The 20,211-nt window shown below is 40.1% G+C and overlaps 1 protein-coding gene across 1 annotated transcript in view; it reads right to left on the bottom strand.

The window, feature by feature from the left end:
- Nucleotides 1-14,856: 14,856 nt before the first annotated feature.
- SPATA16 (spermatogenesis associated 16) overlaps nucleotides 14,857-20,211 on the bottom strand; it is a 254,091-nt gene continuing 248,736 nt past the window's right edge. Inside the window, 1 exon segment of the mRNA XM_027550835.1 lies at nucleotides 14,857-15,169. Coding sequence (XP_027406636.1) covers nucleotides 15,047-15,169 — 123 coding nt within the window. The 3' untranslated portion in view covers nucleotides 14,857-15,046.

Genomic DNA, 20,211 nt, shown 5'->3' with positions numbered 1-20,211 from the left:
GAGAATTCACTCTTCCCTAGATACTTTGAAGGACTACTGACTAGCTGCCCTGGTTTTATAAAGTGGTACCTTGCCCAGTCCTATCAACAAATTAGGGATAAAAAGGATCTCCCTTTCCTTTAAAAGTGTATGATGTAATTGAGAAAAATAATGTGTATACACTTATGATATGATGTGAATAGAGCAGTGCTAGTGATTCGTATAGTGATATGTGAATTTTGAGAAAAGCATAATGGTCCATTTGGGGTTGGAGATGAGAGAAGTGAATAGGTGAAGGTTTGAAAAAATAAGTGACATTTTCAGCTGAGGCTTTGAAAGCCAGCTAGATAAAAAAGGAAAGGGCATACGGAAGAGTGAGAGCAAGGTAACGAAACCAGGAGATTGTCAGGGTGTGGTGTCCACTATCTTTGAATATGGGGTCGTGCAGGGTAGGATTGCTCAAGAGAAGGGCAGGGAAGGAGGCAGGACAGTCTCTCTGGAATCTAAGTGACCTGGCTTCTTTTATAGCAACGGGGAACTGGGGATGGTGGGAGAGGCAGTGCAGTGATGGGTACTGTGGGATTCTGAAAGATTGCTCTGGGTTTAGTGTGGACAATGTATTGGAAAAGTGAAAATGAAAGTTGTTCAGTTGTGTCCAACTCTTTGCCACCCCATGGATTATATAGTCCATGGAATTCTCTGCTCCAGAATACTGGAGTGGATAGCCAGTTCCCTGCTCCAGGGGATCTTCCCAACCCAGGGATCGAACCCAAGTCTACTGCACTGCAGGTGGATTCTTTACCAACTGAGCCACCAGAGAAGCCCAAGAATATTGGAGTGGGTTGCCTATCCCTTCTCCTGTGGATCTTCCCAACCCAGGAAGTCTCCTGCATTGCAGGTGGATTCTTTACCAGCTGAGCTACCAAGGTTCAGTGTGGACGATATATTGAAGTCAGGGGCAACTGGGATAATGGGGGTCCATCAGGAACAATAAGAACTCTTGAAAAATTAGAAAAAGCCTATCACCAAGGGAATGGGGTAGAGAAATTTGTGATTTTGAGCTAGAATAAAATAAAAAAAAAGCTTGAGAGTGTTATTTTCTCAGTTTTGTCCGACTCTTTGCAACCCCACGGACTGTAGCTCACCAGGTTCCTCTGTCCATGGAATTCTCCAGGCAAGAATACTGTAGTGGGTTGCCATTCCCTTCTGGGTCAGGGATGGAGACCGAGGGATGGGACCTGGGGTCTCCTGCATTGCAGGCAGATTCTTTACTGTCTGAGCCAATTTTGAGCTTAGATAGGAAAAAAAGAAAAAACAAAAAATGCCTAATTGGAACGTATAAAGGTGAAGACATGTTTCTATTTTTAAAAAATTGAGAATTCTGGTAAAACACGAACATATTTAGTTTAAAGTTGTGATTATTTGGAACACAGCTCATTAAATACCTCTAATCCTTGGTGTTTCTATGCTAAACATTTATGAGAAAGGCAAATGACAAGGAAACAACCTGAAAGCAATTTTATCTTCGAGGAAGCAGTTCCTATGTTTTGTCCTAGGATCATATCGAAAGGTTATTGCTGAACCACAAAAGACACTGGGATTCTTGGCCTCCAGAGGAGAAGAATTCAATCCGGGGCCAGAGATGAGGCTTGATTGCTCAGAGCTTTTGTGTAATAAAATTTTATTAAAGTGTAAAAGAGATAGAGAAAGCTTCTGACATAGACATCAGAAGGGGGCAGAAAGAGTGCCCCCTTGCTAGTGTTAGCAAATTAGAGATACCAAGGGGACATTTCATGCAAAGATGGGCTTGATAAAGGACAGAAATGGTATGGGCCTAACAGAAGCAGAAGATATTAAGAAGAGGTGGCAAGAATACACAGAAGAACTGTACAAAAAAAGATCTTCACAACCCAGATAATCACGATGGTGTGATCACTGTCCTAGAGCCGGACATCCTGGAACGTGAAGTCAAGTGGGCCTTAGAAAGCATCACTATGAACAAAGCTAGTGGAGGTGATGGAATTCCAGTTGAGCTATTTCAAATCCTGAAAGACGATGCTGTGAAAGTGCTTCACTCAATATGCCAGCAAATTTGGAAAACTCAGCAGTGCCACAGGACTGGAAAAGGTCAGTTTTCATTCCAATCCCAAAGAAAGGCAATGCCAAAAAATGCTCAAACTACCGCACTAATGCTCAAACTAATGCTCAAAATTCTCCAAGCCAGGCTTCAGCAATACGTGAACCGTAAACTTCCTGATGTTCAAGCTGGTTTTAGAAAAGGCAGAGGAACCAGAGATCAAATTGCCAACATCCGCTGGGTCATGGAAAAAGCAAGAGAGTTCCAGAAAAACATCTATTTCTGCTTTATTGACTATGCCAAAGCCTTTGATTGTGTGGATCACAATAAACTGTGGAAAATTCTTCAAGAGATGGGAATACCAGGCCACCTGACCTGCCTCTTGAGAAATCTGTATGCAGGTCAGGAAGCAACAGTTAGAACTGGACATGGAACAACAGACTGGTTCCAAATAGGAAAAGGAATACGTCAAGGCTGTATATTGTCACCCTGCTTATTTAACTTATATGCAGAGTACATCATGAGAAACGCTGGACTGGAAGAAACACAAGCTGAAATCAAGATTGTTGGGAGAAACATCAGTAACCTCAGATATGCAGATGACACCATCCTTATAGCAGAAAGTGAAGAGGAACTAAAAAGCCTCTTGATGAAGATGAAAGAGGAGAGTGAAAAAGTTGGCTTAAAGCTCAACATTCAGAAAACGAAGATCATGGCATCTTGTCCCATCACTTCATGGGAAATAGATGGGGAAGCACTGGAAACAGTGTCAGACTTTATTTTTTTGGGTTCCAAAATCACTACAGATGGTGACTGCAGCCATGAAATTAAAAGATGCTTACTCCTTGGAAGGAAAGTTATGACCAACCTAGATAGCATATTCAAAAGCAGAGACATTACTTTGCCAACAAAGGTCTGTCTAGTCAAGGCTATGGGTTTTCCTGTGGTCATGTATGGATGTGAGAGTTGGACTGTGAAGAAGCCTGAGCGCCAAAGAATTGATGCTTTTGAGCTGTGGTGTTGGAGAAGACTCTTGAGAGTCCCTTGGACTGCAAGGAGATCCAACTAGTTCATTCTGAAGGAGATCAGCCCTGGGATTTCTTTGGAGGGAATGATGCTGAAGCTGAAACTCCAGTACTTTGGCCACCTCATGCGAAGAGTTGACTCATTGGAAAAGACTCTGATGCTGGGAGGGATTGGGGGCAGGAGGAGAAGGGGATGACAGAGGATGAGATGGCTGGATGGCATCACTGACTCGATGGACGTGCGTCTGAGTGTACTCTGGGAGTTGGTGATGGACAGGTAGGCCTGGCGTGCTACGATTCATGGGGTCGCAAAGAGTCGGACATGACTGAGTGACTGAACTGAACTGAACTGAACTGAACTGAATTAGTTATTAATCAGAAGAATGTCTGGAGGTTGTAAATATCTTACTAGACTCACTCCCATAATTTACATTTTAAGATAACGGGATTAGGCAGAAGGTATTTTCCAGAAACTGTTCTCAAGCAGGATACATTATTGTTATATAATCCTAAGGAATGTAGAGGAAAAAAAGAGTTTGTCCTTTCCTCCTCCTTGAGAATTCCAGACCTCTGTCTCCTCCTTGAGAACCCCAGACCCCTCTCTCCTTGGGGACTCCCGGACTTCTTATCAACCTGCCTAGGAATTGACTCTCTCAGTATCAGTTCAGTTTCATCCAACGTCTGTGTCGCATTCCTGCCTCCTGTTGCCTCTGAACATCTACTTTCTGGTTGTCCTGGATTCACAGGCACAGGCAGTAGTAGTCCCTCCTTCCTTCCTGCCCCTATGAAGGTGCTCTGGGCTATAACAGGTGTAACTGTGGGAGCCTTAGGATAATTGCTGTGCTGGTCTGCTACCCCATCTGGCTAGAGTTTCAACTCTTTCAGGACAGGGCCTGTTTTTCACTCCTTTATCTCTCAGAGGCAGGACACTAAGACTTAGAGTCCTTACTGTATGTTACACAGTGTCTTGGCAATTAAAATACATGCTCAGTTTAAGGCTCTTGTACCCATATAGGGCTTTCCTGGTGGCTCAGCTGGTAAAAAATCCGCCTGCAATGCTGGAGACCTAGGTTCAATCCCTGGATTGGGAAGATCCCCTGGAGAAGGGAATAGCTACCCACTCCAGTATTCTGGCCTGGAGAATTCCATGAACTGTATAGTCTATGAGGTTGCAAAGAGTCAGACATGACTCAGCGACTTTCACTTACTTATATCCATAAAAGGACTGTTATCATTGTTCCATAGATTAGAAACTGAGACCCAGATCTCATAATGAGAAAGCCAATGCTTTTTATATTATTTCATGTTACTGTCCTACTTCCCTGGTGGCTTAGATGGTAAAGAATCTTCTTGCAATGTAGCAGACCCAGGTTGATCCTTGGGTGGGGAAGATCCCCTGGAGAAGGGAATGGTACCCCACTCCAGCATTCTTGCCTGGAGAATTCTATGGACAGAACAGCCTGGTGGGCTACAGCCCATGGAATCACAAAGAGTTGGTCACAACTGAACGACCAACATCCTACTGTCTACCCCACTTCCTGGCATATAGTCAGATGCTGTCTGTACGTGTGTAATTAGCATTTAAACTGAGGTAGATTTTCTTATCATTAGGCAGCCCTCTGTCATACTTGCTAGTGGATAGGGATTCTGTTGTCCCTAGAGTATAGAAATTGTGTTGTGTTTTAGCTTTCTTCTGGGTTAAATGCATATTATGTCTTAGTACAGAAATTTCTCTTTGCTGTCACTTGTTTTTATGGGATAATGTGACTCAGGGGACTAACACTGGTTACAAATGTAACCAGTATGTCCTTGGCTTCTCCTGTGATAAGTCCACATGTGTCACATTTACAATAAGATCACAAATTTCCCTGCTGTTTGATTATCTACTTTCCTGTTAGCAGGGAATTCAGTCTTTTCCTAGGATCCCAGGAGTCCCTGTTGGGCAAGGTGGGTCCCTTTGTGGTTACCATTTGTCAGGAGCCAAGGCAAACTGTACACCTCTGAGTTAGAAAGGCTTGGGGAAACTGAGAGCAAGGTTCCACAAGATGTGGTATATATAATGTGCACAGAAAGGGGTTCTGGGGTGCAGGACATTGTGCTGGACACAGTGGGGTTGTTCATTCCAAAAGCAGGACCTGTCTCCTTATTGATTCTCAGAGGGGAACAAACTTATTGACTCCAGGGCTTTCCTGGCCAGTTGTCTGGGAAAGCCATTTGGTCTGCTTCTGGGAACCTTGGGACTGGTAACTTACAACCTGGGTAAGTCTGTACCCAGGAAGGTCAAGATCATCTTTATCCTCTCATGCTAGGAAGAGGGGAGAACTCCCCACTCCAGCTGATGTATTGTTCAGGCCAGTGGTGCTCAATAGAAATATGATGTGAGCCATATATGCAACTTTGAGGGTCTTAGTAGCTACAGTAAAAAAAAAAAAAAAAAAAGACACAGGTGAAATGAATTTTTAATAATATATTTTCTTTGAATCACTTTACCCAAAATATTATCAGGTCAACATGTAATTGATGCCTTTGAACTGTGGTGTTGGAGAAGACTCTTGAGAGTCCCTTGGACTGCAAGGAGATCCAACTAGTCCATTCTGAAGGAGATCAGCCCCGGGATTTCTTTGGAGGGAATGATGCTGAAGCTGAAACTCCAGTATTTTGGCCACCTCATGCGAAGAGGTGACTCATTGGAAAAGACTCTGATGCTGGGAGGGATTAGGGGCAGGAGGAGAAGGGGATAACAGAGGAGGAGATGGCTGGATGGCATCACTGACTCGATGGACGTGAGTCTGAGTGAACTCCGGAAGTTGGTGATGGACAGGGAGGCCTGGCGTGCTGCGATTCATGGGGTTGCAAAGAGTTGGACACGACTGAGCGACTGAACTGAACTGAACATGTAATTAATGGAACATTTATTATTGAGACATTTTACATTCTTTAATAACAGCTCTTTGAAATCAGGTGTGTATTTCACACTTATAGAATCTCTCAATTCAGATGCTAAATTTTCTTTGGACATACTTGATCAGTGTTTAGTTTTCATAAAATTTACAGTTAAAAAGTAGATTTGCATACCTCAGTTGTTCCAAATATATTTCCAAGTTTTCAAAAATTCAGATTGTGTCCATTTTTAAACTTAACTTCAAAAAGTTTAAATTAAAATTAGTTATTTGGTTGCATTAGGCACATTCCAGGGCTTGACAGTCCTTTGTGACCAGCGCTACTATTTTGGACACAGCGGAGCTCCTGGGGTCACTTTGGGGCAATCGCAGGTGTGCACAATGCAAATGTTACTAGGGAATACCAAGTCTTTAAAAACAAATATAAGAATAAAGCAGAGAAGTGATACAAACACACTTCATAGATACCATGGGTTCAATTCTGGACCACTGCAGTAAAGTGAGTATTGCAATAAAGTGAGTTACACAAATTTTTTGCTTTTCCAGTGCATATAAAAGTTACCTTTATACTGCAGTCTGTAATAGCATTATATAAACAAAATACCTTAATTGAAAAAATACTTTTTGCTAAAAAATGCTAACCATCATTTGAACCTTCAGTGAGTCATAATCTTTTTGCAATAGTCACATAAAAGTCACTCACCAATCACAGACCACCATAAAAATATCACAATGTTGCTCCTGCTGCTGCTGCTAAGTCACTACAGTCGTGTCCGACTCTGTGCGACTCCATAGACGGCAGCCCACCAGGCTCCACTGTCTCTGAGATTCTCCAGGCAAGAACACTGGAGTGAGTTACCATTTCCTTCTCCAGTGCATGAAAGTGAAAAGTGAAAGTGAAGTTGCTCAGTCCTGTCTGACTCTTCAAGACCACATGGACTGTAGCCCACCAGGCTCCTCCGTCCATGGGATTTCCCAGACAAGAGTACTGGAGTGGGTTGCATTGCCTTCTCCACACAATGTTGAGAAAGTATGAAATATTGAAATATTTTGAATTACTGAAATGTGACACGGAGAAACAAAGTGTGCAAATGCTTTGGAAAAATGGTGCTGATAGACTTGCTCAATACAAGGTTGCCACACACCTTCAATTATTGAAAAACAGAATCTATAAAGTGCAATAAAGTGAAGTACAATAAAATGAGGTGCCCTATGTATCAATTCCCCCCTCTGGAGTATAGCTGTCTGGGTTTGACCTTGAGCTTTCCCACTTTCTAGCTCTGAGGAATTACTTCATCTCCTGGTCCTCAGGTTACTTATCTGTAAAAGGGCATAATAACATTTCCTCTTTCAGCATTGTAGTGAGGACTAAAGAGGGCAATGCTTAGCTTACCATGAGTTGCCAATAAAGGCATTAATGCTTCAGTGTTTAAAACTCAGTTCATATTTCATTGTCTTATTTGCTCCTTACTGAAAACTCATTAGGTAGGGAAAAAATTATTATCCCTCATTGTAACACAGCTAGGACTGAAACCCAGTTTTTCAAAGTCAAAGCCCATTTTGCATTCTGTATCATGATTACCGCCATTGGCAGTTAACTTCAACCGAGTAGTACCTGTGAGAGGTACTCTTCTTCAGTTCAGTTCAGTTCAGTCGCTCAGTCGTGCCCGACTCTTCGCAACCCCATGAATCGCACCACGCCAGGCCTCCCTGTACATCACCAACTCCGGGAGTTCACTCAGACTCACATCCATCGAGTCAGTGATGCCATCCAGCCATCTCATCCTCTGTCGTCCCCTTCTCCTCTTGCCCCCAATCCCTCCCAGCATCAGAGTCTTTTCCAATGAGTCAACTCTTCGCATGAGGTGGCCAAAGTACTGGAGTTTCAGCTTCAGCATCATTCCCTCCAAAGAAATCCCAGGGCTGATCTCCTTCAGAATGGCTTTACATTTAGCAGCTGTCCTACACCAATTTCCTCTTCTGGTTTTAAGAAATAACCTGATACATCTATTCATATCTGTAAAGCTAATGAACAAGACCTAGAGAAAGACTGTCTTGTTATCATTGTCAAGGGTTTAGTCTTCCCATTTCTCAATGAATGTTTGCCTTTCCATTTCCCTAAACACTTTTAAGAAAAAGGTTAAAGTCTCAACTGTTAATGTGTATTAGTTCTGTACAATGCCTTGAATCGATAGAAGATTGCAACAAAACAGCATATCCAATATTTAATTTTCAAGTTTCCATACCATTTATTAAATAATGTACATGGAGAGTAATTTTAATCTCCTATTTCATGCAATCTTAGTGTTTCTGGCTTCTTTTCATTGAGGCACATGCAGGCTATGCTTACATTTATAACTTTGGGACCGTTCTTTGGGTCTGTTTTCTGATTTTTCCCTCCCTTTGATAACTTGTCAAAAATAGGTGCTTGCCCCAGGTGTGTCATTACATTCTATTACATCTTGACAATCTACTGCTTGTCAAGGCTGCACAGTAGTCCTTTGTATCCGTGTCCCGAGAGCCCAGGAACTGCTGAGTAGATCAGGCAACTTTGTGAAATATCTGATTGAACTTGGACTCTATCACCCCATCTCAGTGAATCAAGCCACTGTAAATCAAAGCTTTGCTCTGCCAGTGGTCTCTCAGCTTTCAATGCATTTTGATTTAAAGGACTTTGGTCTGTGATCACCTCATATTTTATAAGATGATATCCTGTGAGTACAGGGAAAGAATGAAACAAAACAATCAGAGAAGAAAGTTATGAGAAGAGGACAAGCAAGGAAGATAGGGACAACTCACAGGTGGTATCAGTTTATTTTTAAAGGCTGGTAAAACACCATAATTGGTACTCTGGGTAATAGTTACTTCTGTGACCTTCTGAACTGTGTGTCCCAGGAATGCTTGGAGGGAGTCATAAAAATTTTTATGCCACAAAGAATTCTACAAATAAAGTGTTTCTACTGACCTCTGTCTCTGAAACAGCAATTATCTGTGATGCAAGTTTCAGAATATATAATTTTTTTTATTGTAAACAGGCAAATAAAAGCTGATATCAATTGGCCTTTCTTTGCAGAATGATACAAAATAATAATATTTTTATGGATTTTTCCCTTATCATCAAGGAATATATACTTACTGTATAATATTAAGGAAAAGGTAATAAAATCACCCCTGTCTTCACTAAAGATAACCATTGTTAAATCTTCTTGTATTTCCTGCCTGTCTTTTATGTGTATATATTGTATAACCTAGTTATAATTGTGCTTATATAGTATTACATCTTTTTTCTTTTAATATTATGAAATTTTTATCTATTATTAGGTTAGGCGTTAGATAAACTGTCATCAATCATTTATTCTATAATTTAAAATTTCAGTTGAGTTCATTTTATTTTTCCATAAAAAAAAGCCCTATGATGAATACCTTTCTACTTTTTTCTTATAACCTGTATAAGATAAAAGTTTATTCTAACTAAACTCTAGTATAGTTTTCTAAAAGTGGAATTACTGGAGCAAAGGGTATAAATATCTTTAGGGTTCATGATACACACTGGCAAATCGCTTTCTAAAAGAGGTTTTAAAGTTTATCCAGTTTTCTGTTCCATCAGAAGCATATAGAAACAGACAGACATACTAGCATGTAGATACCAAGGTACACATGGTTCTCTTCAGAGGAGTTCGTGGAAACCTCTCCTTATTTCAGTTTGCTTTGTGCTTGTCATTACCTCAGAGATGCACAGGGACACAGAGTAACATTACCGCTGAAGGTTTTCTGTAGTCACCAATTTGGGTTCTTAGTAACATCTGGCTGTTTTCAAAAACTGCAACATCTGATTTCAACAAGTAAAGATTGACCACTCTTGAGGATATGAAAAAGTATGAATTACCAGTTCTGAGGCTGTACCTTGGGTTTCTTTGGTGGCTCAGATAGTACAGAATCTGCCTGTAATGCAGGAAATCCAGGTTTGATCCCTGGGTTGGGAAGATCCCCTGGAGAAGGAAATGGCAACCCACTCCAGTATTCTTGCCTGGAGAATCCCCAGGGACAGAGGAGCCTGGTGGGCTACAGTCCATGGGTTCTCAAAGGGGCTGACATGACTGAGCGACTAACACTTTGTTAGCAAGTAACAAACAGCATTTGTGACTTACTTTTCCTTCTTCAAGAACCCTGCCCGTGCTTAATGCTGTCGTGGTCATCAAAGCAAGGCTCCAGAAAGACTGGCAGTGAGGAGGAGGACAGGGACTGAGTGGCGTGTGCCACTTCCATCACCCTTCCCCCAGCACTTTATAAGTAGCTCTGCCAACTTCCTTAATTTGATGCAAAGAACAAGTGTAGATCTGCACATGGGGGAATTAGCATAGTGTATTCACAATAAGGTAATTCTATTAAAAGAAACAATTTGGTTTTTCTGTGGAATGTATTTTACTTGAAGGGAAGGAGGGAGAGAAGAACGCAGAGAATGCACACTGAAGCAAAATGTTAGTAATTGGGGAAATCTATGTGAAGGGTATATGTTATATTGTACTATTCTTGTTAAATGTTTTATTGGTGTATAGTTGCTTTACAATGTTGTGTTGATTTCTGCTGTGCAGCAAAGTGAATCAGTTATATGTATACATAAATCCACTCTTTCTTGGATTTCCTTCCTATTTAGGTCACCACAGATCATTGAGTAGAGTTCCCTGTGCTATACAATAGGTTCTCATTAGTTATCTGTTTTCTACATGGTATAAAGTCCAATCTGGCAATTCATCTCACCTCTCCCCAGCTTGGTAGCTATAAGTTTGTTCCCTACATCTGTGACTCTTATTTCTGCTTTCATCTGTACCATTTTTCTAGATGCCACATATAAACAATATTATATGATGTTTGTTTTCCTTTCTGACTTACTTCATTCTGTATGACAACCTTAAAGTCCATCCATGTCTCTGCAAATGGCACAATTTTGTTCCTTTTCATGGCTGAGTATATACTCTACTATTCTCACCACTTTCCCTAGGTTTGAAAAGTTTGAACAGAAAAGCTGAGGAAAACATCTATAAGGGAGGAAAAACAACCTCCTTCTTCTCTTCTACATTATTGACTCAGATCCACCTGTAATAAAAAGGTTAGCAGGAGAAAAACAAATTTAACTTACATCTGTGCATGCTGGAGCCTCACAAAGATATGAGACTCAAAGAAGTGACCAAAGCAGGAAGCTTTTATACCTTTTAGGCAAAGAAATGATAAATTTCTTTAGAATTGACAAGACAGAAGGATTTGGGCTGGGGTTTGTAAATGGTGAAGTAACAAGGTTTGTTTAATACTGCCTTCTTGGACCTGATTTCCGACTCTGGAGATAAAGATGTCTTAGGATGTCTTTCACCTCCTGGTACAGAGAGGGTATCTTTCATATATGGGAAATTTATTTTTTACTTTTGGGAGAACAAAGGAAGTTCAGAATGTTCTTCTTGCATTTGGCAGTTTCTTGAGTACCTTTAATTCAAAATAATAAACACGCCAGTGTAGCATATTTCAGGGTTATATATTCTGAACCCTACACATACAAACAACACCAAAATGCCCTGAAGGATGATGAAGGGATGGTTGAGAAGGATCAAGTACTTGACATTAAGGAATATGAAGGTCAGAATACAGAGGATTTTCATGTGATCATAGGTGGCCTTCTTTGGGGTTTTTCCTTTTGGCAGTGGGACTTCTGAACTATTTCTTATAGAAGAATATGCAGTGGCAGTCTCCCCAATACATCCTATGTACAGAATTAATCACCCTAATGTAGACAAGCTGGGAAGAATCTGTTGAGGTATTTTGAAAGATAAGTTGCCCCTAGCTCTAGAGATCAGCAAAGTTCTGCTTCTCATCTAGATGCATGTCAGCAAATGTTGGGGGGACACAGGAGAAATGATAGGAGAAGACACAGGAAACCATTGATGTATTTAGAGCATGGAGTGTATCATGAAGTGTATACCACTTCTTTTCAGCCATTATATGTTTCTTTTGTTTCACTTTATGTTTTTGAAATGTTACAGGATAAAATCTTAGAGTAAAACGGTAGAGAAAGAACACATATCCTCTTATTACTGAATTGTTAACTTTTTGGTTCTTGTGGTGTATAATCCTTTGCAGAAATTATTATATTAGGAAATATTTGAGGGCCAAAATCTAAGAGTAGCTGCATCATCACGTTCTGTGTTAACTTTGAACTGACAGGAAAATATTTTCTAATATGGTAAAAGAGCAAATCTCAAACTTTATTGGGCATATGTAAAGTACTCAGAGAGCTTGTTAAAATGCAGATTTTAATACAGTAGATTTGGGGATGAGCTTAAAATTCTGCATTCCTCATGAATTCCCTGGTGATGCTGGTGCTGCTAGTCAATGGACCGCATTTCAAATAGCAAGTGTGGGACAAAACAGATCTTTGGAATCAAGCAAGCATTAACCTCTTTGGATTGGTTTCCTCAATTATGAAAGGAGAAAATGGATACACAATGAAATTCTTATGAAGTTGGTATAAAACAAGCATTCTGAAAGTACTTTGTAAACTTTGCTTTCTCTGGTATTAATTTTTAGACTAATACCATACTGCTTTACAAATCCTTCATCTGCAGACGAAAACAAGGAATGGGAGGCCAAGTGTTGTGAATTATACTACATTATTGCTATTGAAGGCTCTTGACATTAATATTGAAACCAGGAGCAAAATTCATTCCTGTGGACTTTGCTATTATATGTATCATAAATCCTAAACATTTGATACCCTTTTGAAGAGCCATGAATGTTGATTAATTTTTTTCTCAAAAAATTTTTCTTTAGAACTTTTTTGATTTCCATTTTAAATCATCCTTTCTAAGACCAACTAGAATTGCCTTTGTTTCCCTACTCAAGTCCAAGCCAAAAACAACCAATATATATTTAGTATTGGATTTGGGGGAAATGGTCACAGAGTGAAGTCATAATCTAATAATTGTAACTGTATTACTTTCAAATATAATCTTTCAGCACTGTGGAATGACAGGACACTAATTTTTGAAGAACAAAAATAAAGCAATTGAACACCTACAGAATGAGAATATCAATAGGTCTTTCAGAATAGCCAATGCTAAGATTCTGAGACGATGAAAAACAAAACAAAACAAAAAAATGTTAGAGAATATAGACATTCTTTGGGAGAATAAAATCCTAACACTGAAGTTAAAATTCAAAGCTCAGCAAACTTTATCTCCTAGAGATGTTGTAAAGATGTGTGTGTGTGTGTGTGTGTGTATTGTTTTGTTGTTTAGTCGCTAAGTTGTGTCCGACTCTTTTGTGACCCCATGGATTGTAATCCACCAGGTTCCTCTGTCCATGGAATTTCCCAGGCAGGAATACTGGAGTGGGTTGCCATTTCCTTCTCCAGGGTATCTTCCTGACCCAGGGGTTGAACCCGTGTCTCCTGCATCTCCTGCATTGGCAGGTGGATTCTTTACCACTGAACCACCAGGGAAGCCTATGTATATATGTATGTATGTGTGTGTGTGTGTGTGTGTGTGTGTGTGTGTGTGTGTATATATATATATATATATATAATTTTTTTAATAAAAGGAAATTCCTGGACAGACAGTGATCAAGAGAGAGAACAGCAGAAGTGGCTGAATGGAAGGCTGAGCCATTTGTCTTAGGCTCCCACATCTGGCTACAGACTCAAGTGCCCATGGAAAGAAATTATTTTCTGCTACTTACAAGAATAGAACTGAGATGCTGTGCTGGTCTGGGTCTAGAAACCAAAAGGAGTTTCATAAATACCCCTATCTTTAACTGACTACCATTAATATCTAACCTGAGGGAATGTGATGGCAATGATGATCTCTGGGTGGAGTGGGGGAGAAAAGAGAAAAACTCTTTGTTAAAGGTAAGAATTAAGCAAATGGTCTACAGGGAAATCAAGGTCATAATTTGTTTCAAACTTTCAAAATATTTATATCTCACATAATTATGACTATACAAATCTAAAATACACTGAAGGCTGAATTATTGATTTCTTTACAATCTCACCATATAATGAAAAATTCAGCAGTGAGTATTTTATTACCCTTTTCCCTTTTCATGTTATTAATGTACTCTGAGATATTATTAATTTTCTCCATTCTTTTTAAAATTTACGTTTTCTTATTTATTTTACTCTGTATCTGGGTTCCACCTTTTTACTCTATTCTCACACCTCCTTACTGGTGTTAATTGAGGTCTTCAGTAATGATTCTTGACTCATTACTTTGTCAAATATGTGTGTTTGAGTTGAGTGATTTAAGGGCCAAGGGGATGTGAAGGATCCAGAGGGAAAAAGTACAGATTTTAATGATATAACTGATATCAGCCATACTATGTTGGTAATCTCTATGAAAATCAATAAAGTATATTATCAGTTTGTAATTCTTAAATTCTGCGTTTATATCTGTATGTGACTGATTGGTAATGAATATGCACACATACTAAAATGTACTTGGGTAGACCCGCTGCACTTTGGAGAAGGCAATGGCACCCCATTCCAGTACTCTTGCCTGGAAAATCCTATGGATGAAGGAGCCTGGTAGGTTGCAGTCCACGGAGTCGCTAAGAGTCGGGCACGATTGAGCGACTTCACTTTCACGTTTCACTTTCATGCACTGGAGAAGGAAATGGTAACCCACTCCAGTATTCTTTCCTGGAGAATCCCAGGGACGGAGTAGCCTGGTGGGCTGCTGTCTATGGGGTCACACAGAGTCGAACACGACTGAAGTGACTTAGCAGCAGCAGCAGCTGCACTTTAGTCAGTGCTGAAAGGACAAGACAGGTGAGAGAGGCAGCAATGGTTATTTGATAAGCTATTTAACTAAGATGAATTTGAACAAGAGTCAGGTGAAACTTGCTGAGAACATTTATTGCTGCCAGTTGAGATTAATGCAGTGTGGAACATCTTTGCCAAGAGGAGCACCACCTCATCCTTGTGGCTTTAGGCCTTTGACACAGGCTGTCACAGGCAGGCTGGTGGGATGCCACGGCCCCTTTCTCTGGGATGTCTCTCTGTGGTGGCACCTGCTCCCCAGTGACTAGCTTTGCTGTGCAGTTTGAAGCCGCTTCATTTTTGTTTTTTGCCTTCGAGCAGTTCTCAGTTTTTTAGTTTTTAAGAAACTATCCTCCAACTGGTATAGAAAATCTTCAATTCGTCCAACCTGGAAGAAATAAACAGATACAACAGTGTTTGTTGTTTCCCCAGGTTTTGTGTATACAGGAAAATGGTGAGGAATTTAAAAGTACACGGCACATACAGGCCCAAGATTGGAACAGAAGTGGCAGTGACAGATACAATTAAACATAAAAGTCCCCTTTTGATTTCCATTTCAGCATCCTTTGTTTTAGGAACATGAAGAGGACATGCAGGAATTTACCACCAGGTCCTATATGCTGGAGAATGGAACTTGGGAGTATCATTACCTGCTGTCTTTAATGGTCAGTGAAACCAGGGATTTCAGAAAGAAATAACTGGTAAAAGTTATCTAGAAGAAGAATGAAACAAAATCTACACCCCTCAAAACCAGTGATTCTACATTAATTAGTATACCCCTTAGGCCACTTGTCTGATAGCTCAGTTAGTAAAGAATCTGCCTGCAACACAAGATACCCTGGTTCAATTCCTGGGTCAGGAAGATCTCTTCAAGAAGGAATAGGCTACCCACTCCAGTATTCTTGGGCTTCCCATGTGGCTCAGCTGGTAAAGAATCTGCCTGCAATGCGGGTAGACCTGGTTTCAATCCCTGGATTGGGAAGGTCCCCTGCAGATGGGAAAGGGTACCCACTCCAGTATTTTGGCCTGGAGAATTCCATGGACTGTATAGTAGTGGGGTAGCAGAGAGTCGGACACGACTAAGCGACTTTCACTTCACTTAGGCCACTTGGGAGAAAAATGGATTTTCCATATTGTTTTAGCAGGAGCCATTTCTCTTTTAAATAAAAAGGAAAAGTTAAAAAAAAAAGATAATATATAAAAGTAGTGCTTAAAAATAAATTATTAGTCTTTCTTCCAAACAAACTTAAAATTATTCAATGACAGTTGAATGCATTGTGCTGTTTGTCAGAGTAAAACAGTTTACATATATGCTGAGTTGGGCTTTCACGATGAATAACAATTCATACTTAACCCCGATTCCCAGGACCTGCATATTCTATTAGCCTAAAGTCACTCACTGAAGAGCCTATTGTCATAAAGTTAGCTCAAAGCTAGAGCACTTACTCTTCAAGGTGCATGAACGTATCATCTACTTAAGATAAAAGCACTTACAAGTTCAATTTTCCAATTTTGAGCTCTACTTTTAAATCACTTGATTTATCATTCGGAGTAATACCCAAAAGATAATTCAGGTTGTCAAAAAGAGAATAATACATAGTCGCATTCATCTATATGTTATAGTTAGGTCTTATATCACACAAGGTGATGCATACAATCCGTTGGTTTCCATAAGAAAATAACATAGCTTATTTATGTGAAAACAATTATTTTTGAAAACCTAAAATTACTTCAGGCAAATTTTCCCCAAAAGTTTGTGTAATTTATGATATCTGATTATTGCAGCAATACTCAAAATGATTTGACAGAATATTTTTTAATCTTGTCATGAAGTCAGTACATGATTTTTTGTATTCCATCCATGTATACTATCCAACTTATACCAAAATCATAGGTAAAAAATTAACATAGAGCATAATCAAAACAAACACGATAGATGGCACTTTACTGTTACTTTGATAGTCGAGTTGGTGGCTCACTCAAGTTATTTGCACTGAAAATGTATCATCTGAATTGAAGCTCTTTACAATGATAATGATTGCAGTTAGCCCCAATACAATTAAAATTACAACCCCAATGCAACAAAAAACATGTCCTACAGAAAAATAATAGTTTTAAAATATCTGTTGGGTGGCTGCTATCTTTTTTGAAAATTGTGTTTATTAAGAGCAGTGTTGATTAACTGGGTTGCTTTTCATTAGAAAAGACAAAGAAGAAACACAAGATACGTTATTTGAATACAGAGTACCACTGAATTACCCTGGGAGGTCTAGGGTACAGACTCTATGCATGCTTCTCCTGGCCTAGGTGTTCGCCTCCTGCCTGGTCTGTCTACATGCTATCCTTTCAACCCATTATCCCAACAATATTGGAATGATCTTTTAAAAATGTGTATCTGATCACAGTTTGCCCTGCTTAAAATGCCTAAATGGATTCCCAAGTCCTTAACATGAGCTACATATCTCTGGGTGATCTGGTTACACTACACTCGTGTCTCTAATTCTGTCTCCTGTAATTCCATTTGCCTTAGCTCTGTGGTACATCTCTCAGTTTTCTAAGTACAACCATGCAGCATTCTATGCACTCTTGACTTTCCTAATGCTATGACCTCCGATGGAATATTCTCATTGGAACGCTTACATATCCTCTATATTTCAGGTTCAATATCAGTGTCTCAAGGACATACTCCTTGATGACTCAAATCAGGTTGAGGTTCTCAGTAACATATTCCCTCAGCAGTCCATTCACTCTTTGCCTATTTTAATTCTTAACTGTTTATAATGATTTATATAGTATCCATCTTCCTGTCTGGCTTGCTGCATAAGGCAGGCAACTAGGTCCATGGTGTTCCTTATTCCCAATACCTAGGATATGGTAGACCTTCAGTAATTTTACTCTTTGATAATAGATCTGAAGACATCAGTGTGTTCAGAAACCGATGTATTTTTCCATACTCAAAGTGGTGACTGGTATGAAATATATCAGAAGGCTTTCTTTTCTCTTACAAATTAAATAAGAAAGAGGGACTTCCCTGGTAGCTCAGGTGGTAAAGAATCTGCGTGCAATGCAGGAGACCCTGGTTCAATTCCTGGGTTGGGAAAATCTTCTGGAGGAGGGATAGGCTACCCACTCCAGTATTCTTGGGCTTCCCTGGTGGCTCAGACTGTAAAGAATCCGCCTATAATGTGGGAGACCTGGGTTTGATCCCTGGGTTGGGAAGATTCCCTGTAGGAGGGCATGGCAACTCAGTCCAATATTTATGGGCTTCCCTGGTAGCTCAGTTGGTAAAGAATCCACCTGCAATGCTGGAGACATGGGTTTGATTCCTGGGTTGGGAAGATCATCTGGAGAAGGGAACACCTCTAGCATTCTGGCCCGGAGAATTCCATGGACAGAGGAGCCTGGCTGACTACAGTCCATGGGGTTGCACAGAGTCAGAGATGACTGAGAAACTTTCACAGATTAAATAATTGCTTTCATATGCCATCATTCTATTACCATTTGAGTTTAAGCATGGTAATAACAAGGTGTGGTCTCCATGCTTGAAATGGCCAAAAGTAGAAAGGGCACTGACTGCATAAGGATTCAGAAGTGTTGAATTCTGCTCTTGTCCTGGTTTATAATCAATTACCCCAGAGAAGTCACTTGGCCTTTCTGACCTTCAGTTTTCAGAATGGTGGATCCAGCAGGTGGATCAGTTAAGGGTTAGCCTTTAGTGAAGAAAAAGGTTAGCCTAGATAATTTCCAAGTGAAAGTGAAGTTGCTCAGTTGTGTCCAACTCTTTGCAATCCCATGGACTGTAGCCAACTAGACTCCTCAGTCCATGGAATTTTCCAGGCAAAAGTACTTGAGTGGATAGCCATCTCTTTCTGCAGGGGATCTTCCTGACCCAGGGATTGAACCCAAGTCACTCTCATGCTTTATCATCTGAGCCACCAGGGAAGTGGATAATTTCCAAGGACACACTAAATAAAAAAATTTCATGACTTGTACTCACACCAGATTTAAGTTTGTCCAGTCTTAAGATGTGCCTTTACAGTTTTCAAATCAGAGGTTATTCTCTCAGAATATACCATTAGGTGAATGACACAACATGCAGTAAAGTAAGTCAATTTTAGCTTCTGTACTTACTGAAGTGTAGGAGAGCTGAAACATGTTTTTAGTAAAGCTGGTTCTTTATTTTCTTTTTTTAAGTCAAGGAAAGAAAAGTGCTGGTTTAAGAGAAAATAGATTTATATAACTAAGAAGAACAGATTGCAAATGATAGAAATTTCTATAAAGGCCTTAGGGAAATAAAACACAAATATGTAGGCATATAAGGAAGGAAACAAACCAGTTTTGGGAGCAGAGGCCTTATTAGACCTTCTTTTTGGGAGAGGATCCACTTGCTTAATTATATCAGATAGTGTCCTTGGTCATTCTGGGTCTAATCTTCCCATTTGCAAAATGGGCAGATAACATTCTCTTGTGTATCTGTGTGCCAATGCTGACGTGGCATTACTGAGATATGAACATCAGCCCAAATGAGCTTGTAGAGAATTTGGGATGCCAGATGACTAAAGGGAACTGAAGAATTCAGTCCAAGGGCAGATTCTCACCTGTCATATGGTTATTAATCAAATCCACATCAAAGAGTTAGGAAATTTTTATCAACTAGTATCTGAGGACTTTTAATTCTTATACACAAAAGTCTATCTGTCATGACTTAGTGTGGAGTCAAAAAGTTCAGGAAAAAGATGATTTTGAAACCGTAAAAGAGAAGATAGCCTGAGAAGCACAGGAGATATCAAAGCTGAAATTCTAACAGTACAAAAACAAAGAATACCAATTAGGAAGAAATGTGGCGGTAACTAAACAGACCAGTATATATGACAGGAAGAGAGAGACCTGGTCTCGTATATATGCGAGAGACCTGGGTTCGATCCCTGGGTTGAGAAGATTCCTTGGAGAAGGAAATGGCAACCCACTCCAGTACTCTTGCCTTGAAAATCCTGTGGACGGAGGAGCTTGGTGCAGGCTACTGTCCGCGGGCTTGCAAAGAGTTGGGCACGACTGAGCAACTTCACTTCACTTCACTATAACAGGAAAATTTCCGGTCAGCTCAGATCTCAGAGGAAATAACTCTTGTTCTTTCATGCAAATATTTATTGAACATCTACTATGTATTTGGGAAGCTGCTGTGGCTCAGAGGGTAAAGCATCTGCCTGCAATGCAGGAGACCTGGGTTCTATCCCTGGGTCAGGAAGATCCCCTGGAGAAGGAAATGGCAACCCACTCCAGTACTCTTGCCTGGAAAATCTCACGGACAAAGAAGCCTGGTAGACTACAGTCCATGGAATCGCAAAGAGTCGGACACAACTGAGCGACTTCACTTTTCACTTTCACTATGTATTTGGTATTTTACTAAGGTAATAAGCAAAAATATCAGGA

Source organism: Bos indicus x Bos taurus, chromosome 1 (genome assembly GCF_003369695.1).
Source record: "Bos indicus x Bos taurus breed Angus x Brahman F1 hybrid chromosome 1, Bos_hybrid_MaternalHap_v2.0, whole genome shotgun sequence".
Lineage (NCBI taxonomy): Eukaryota > Metazoa > Chordata > Mammalia > Artiodactyla > Bovidae > Bos > Bos indicus x Bos taurus.
Note: the sequence above shows the minus strand (reverse complement) of the source record. Positions and strands in the feature narration are given on the sequence as shown.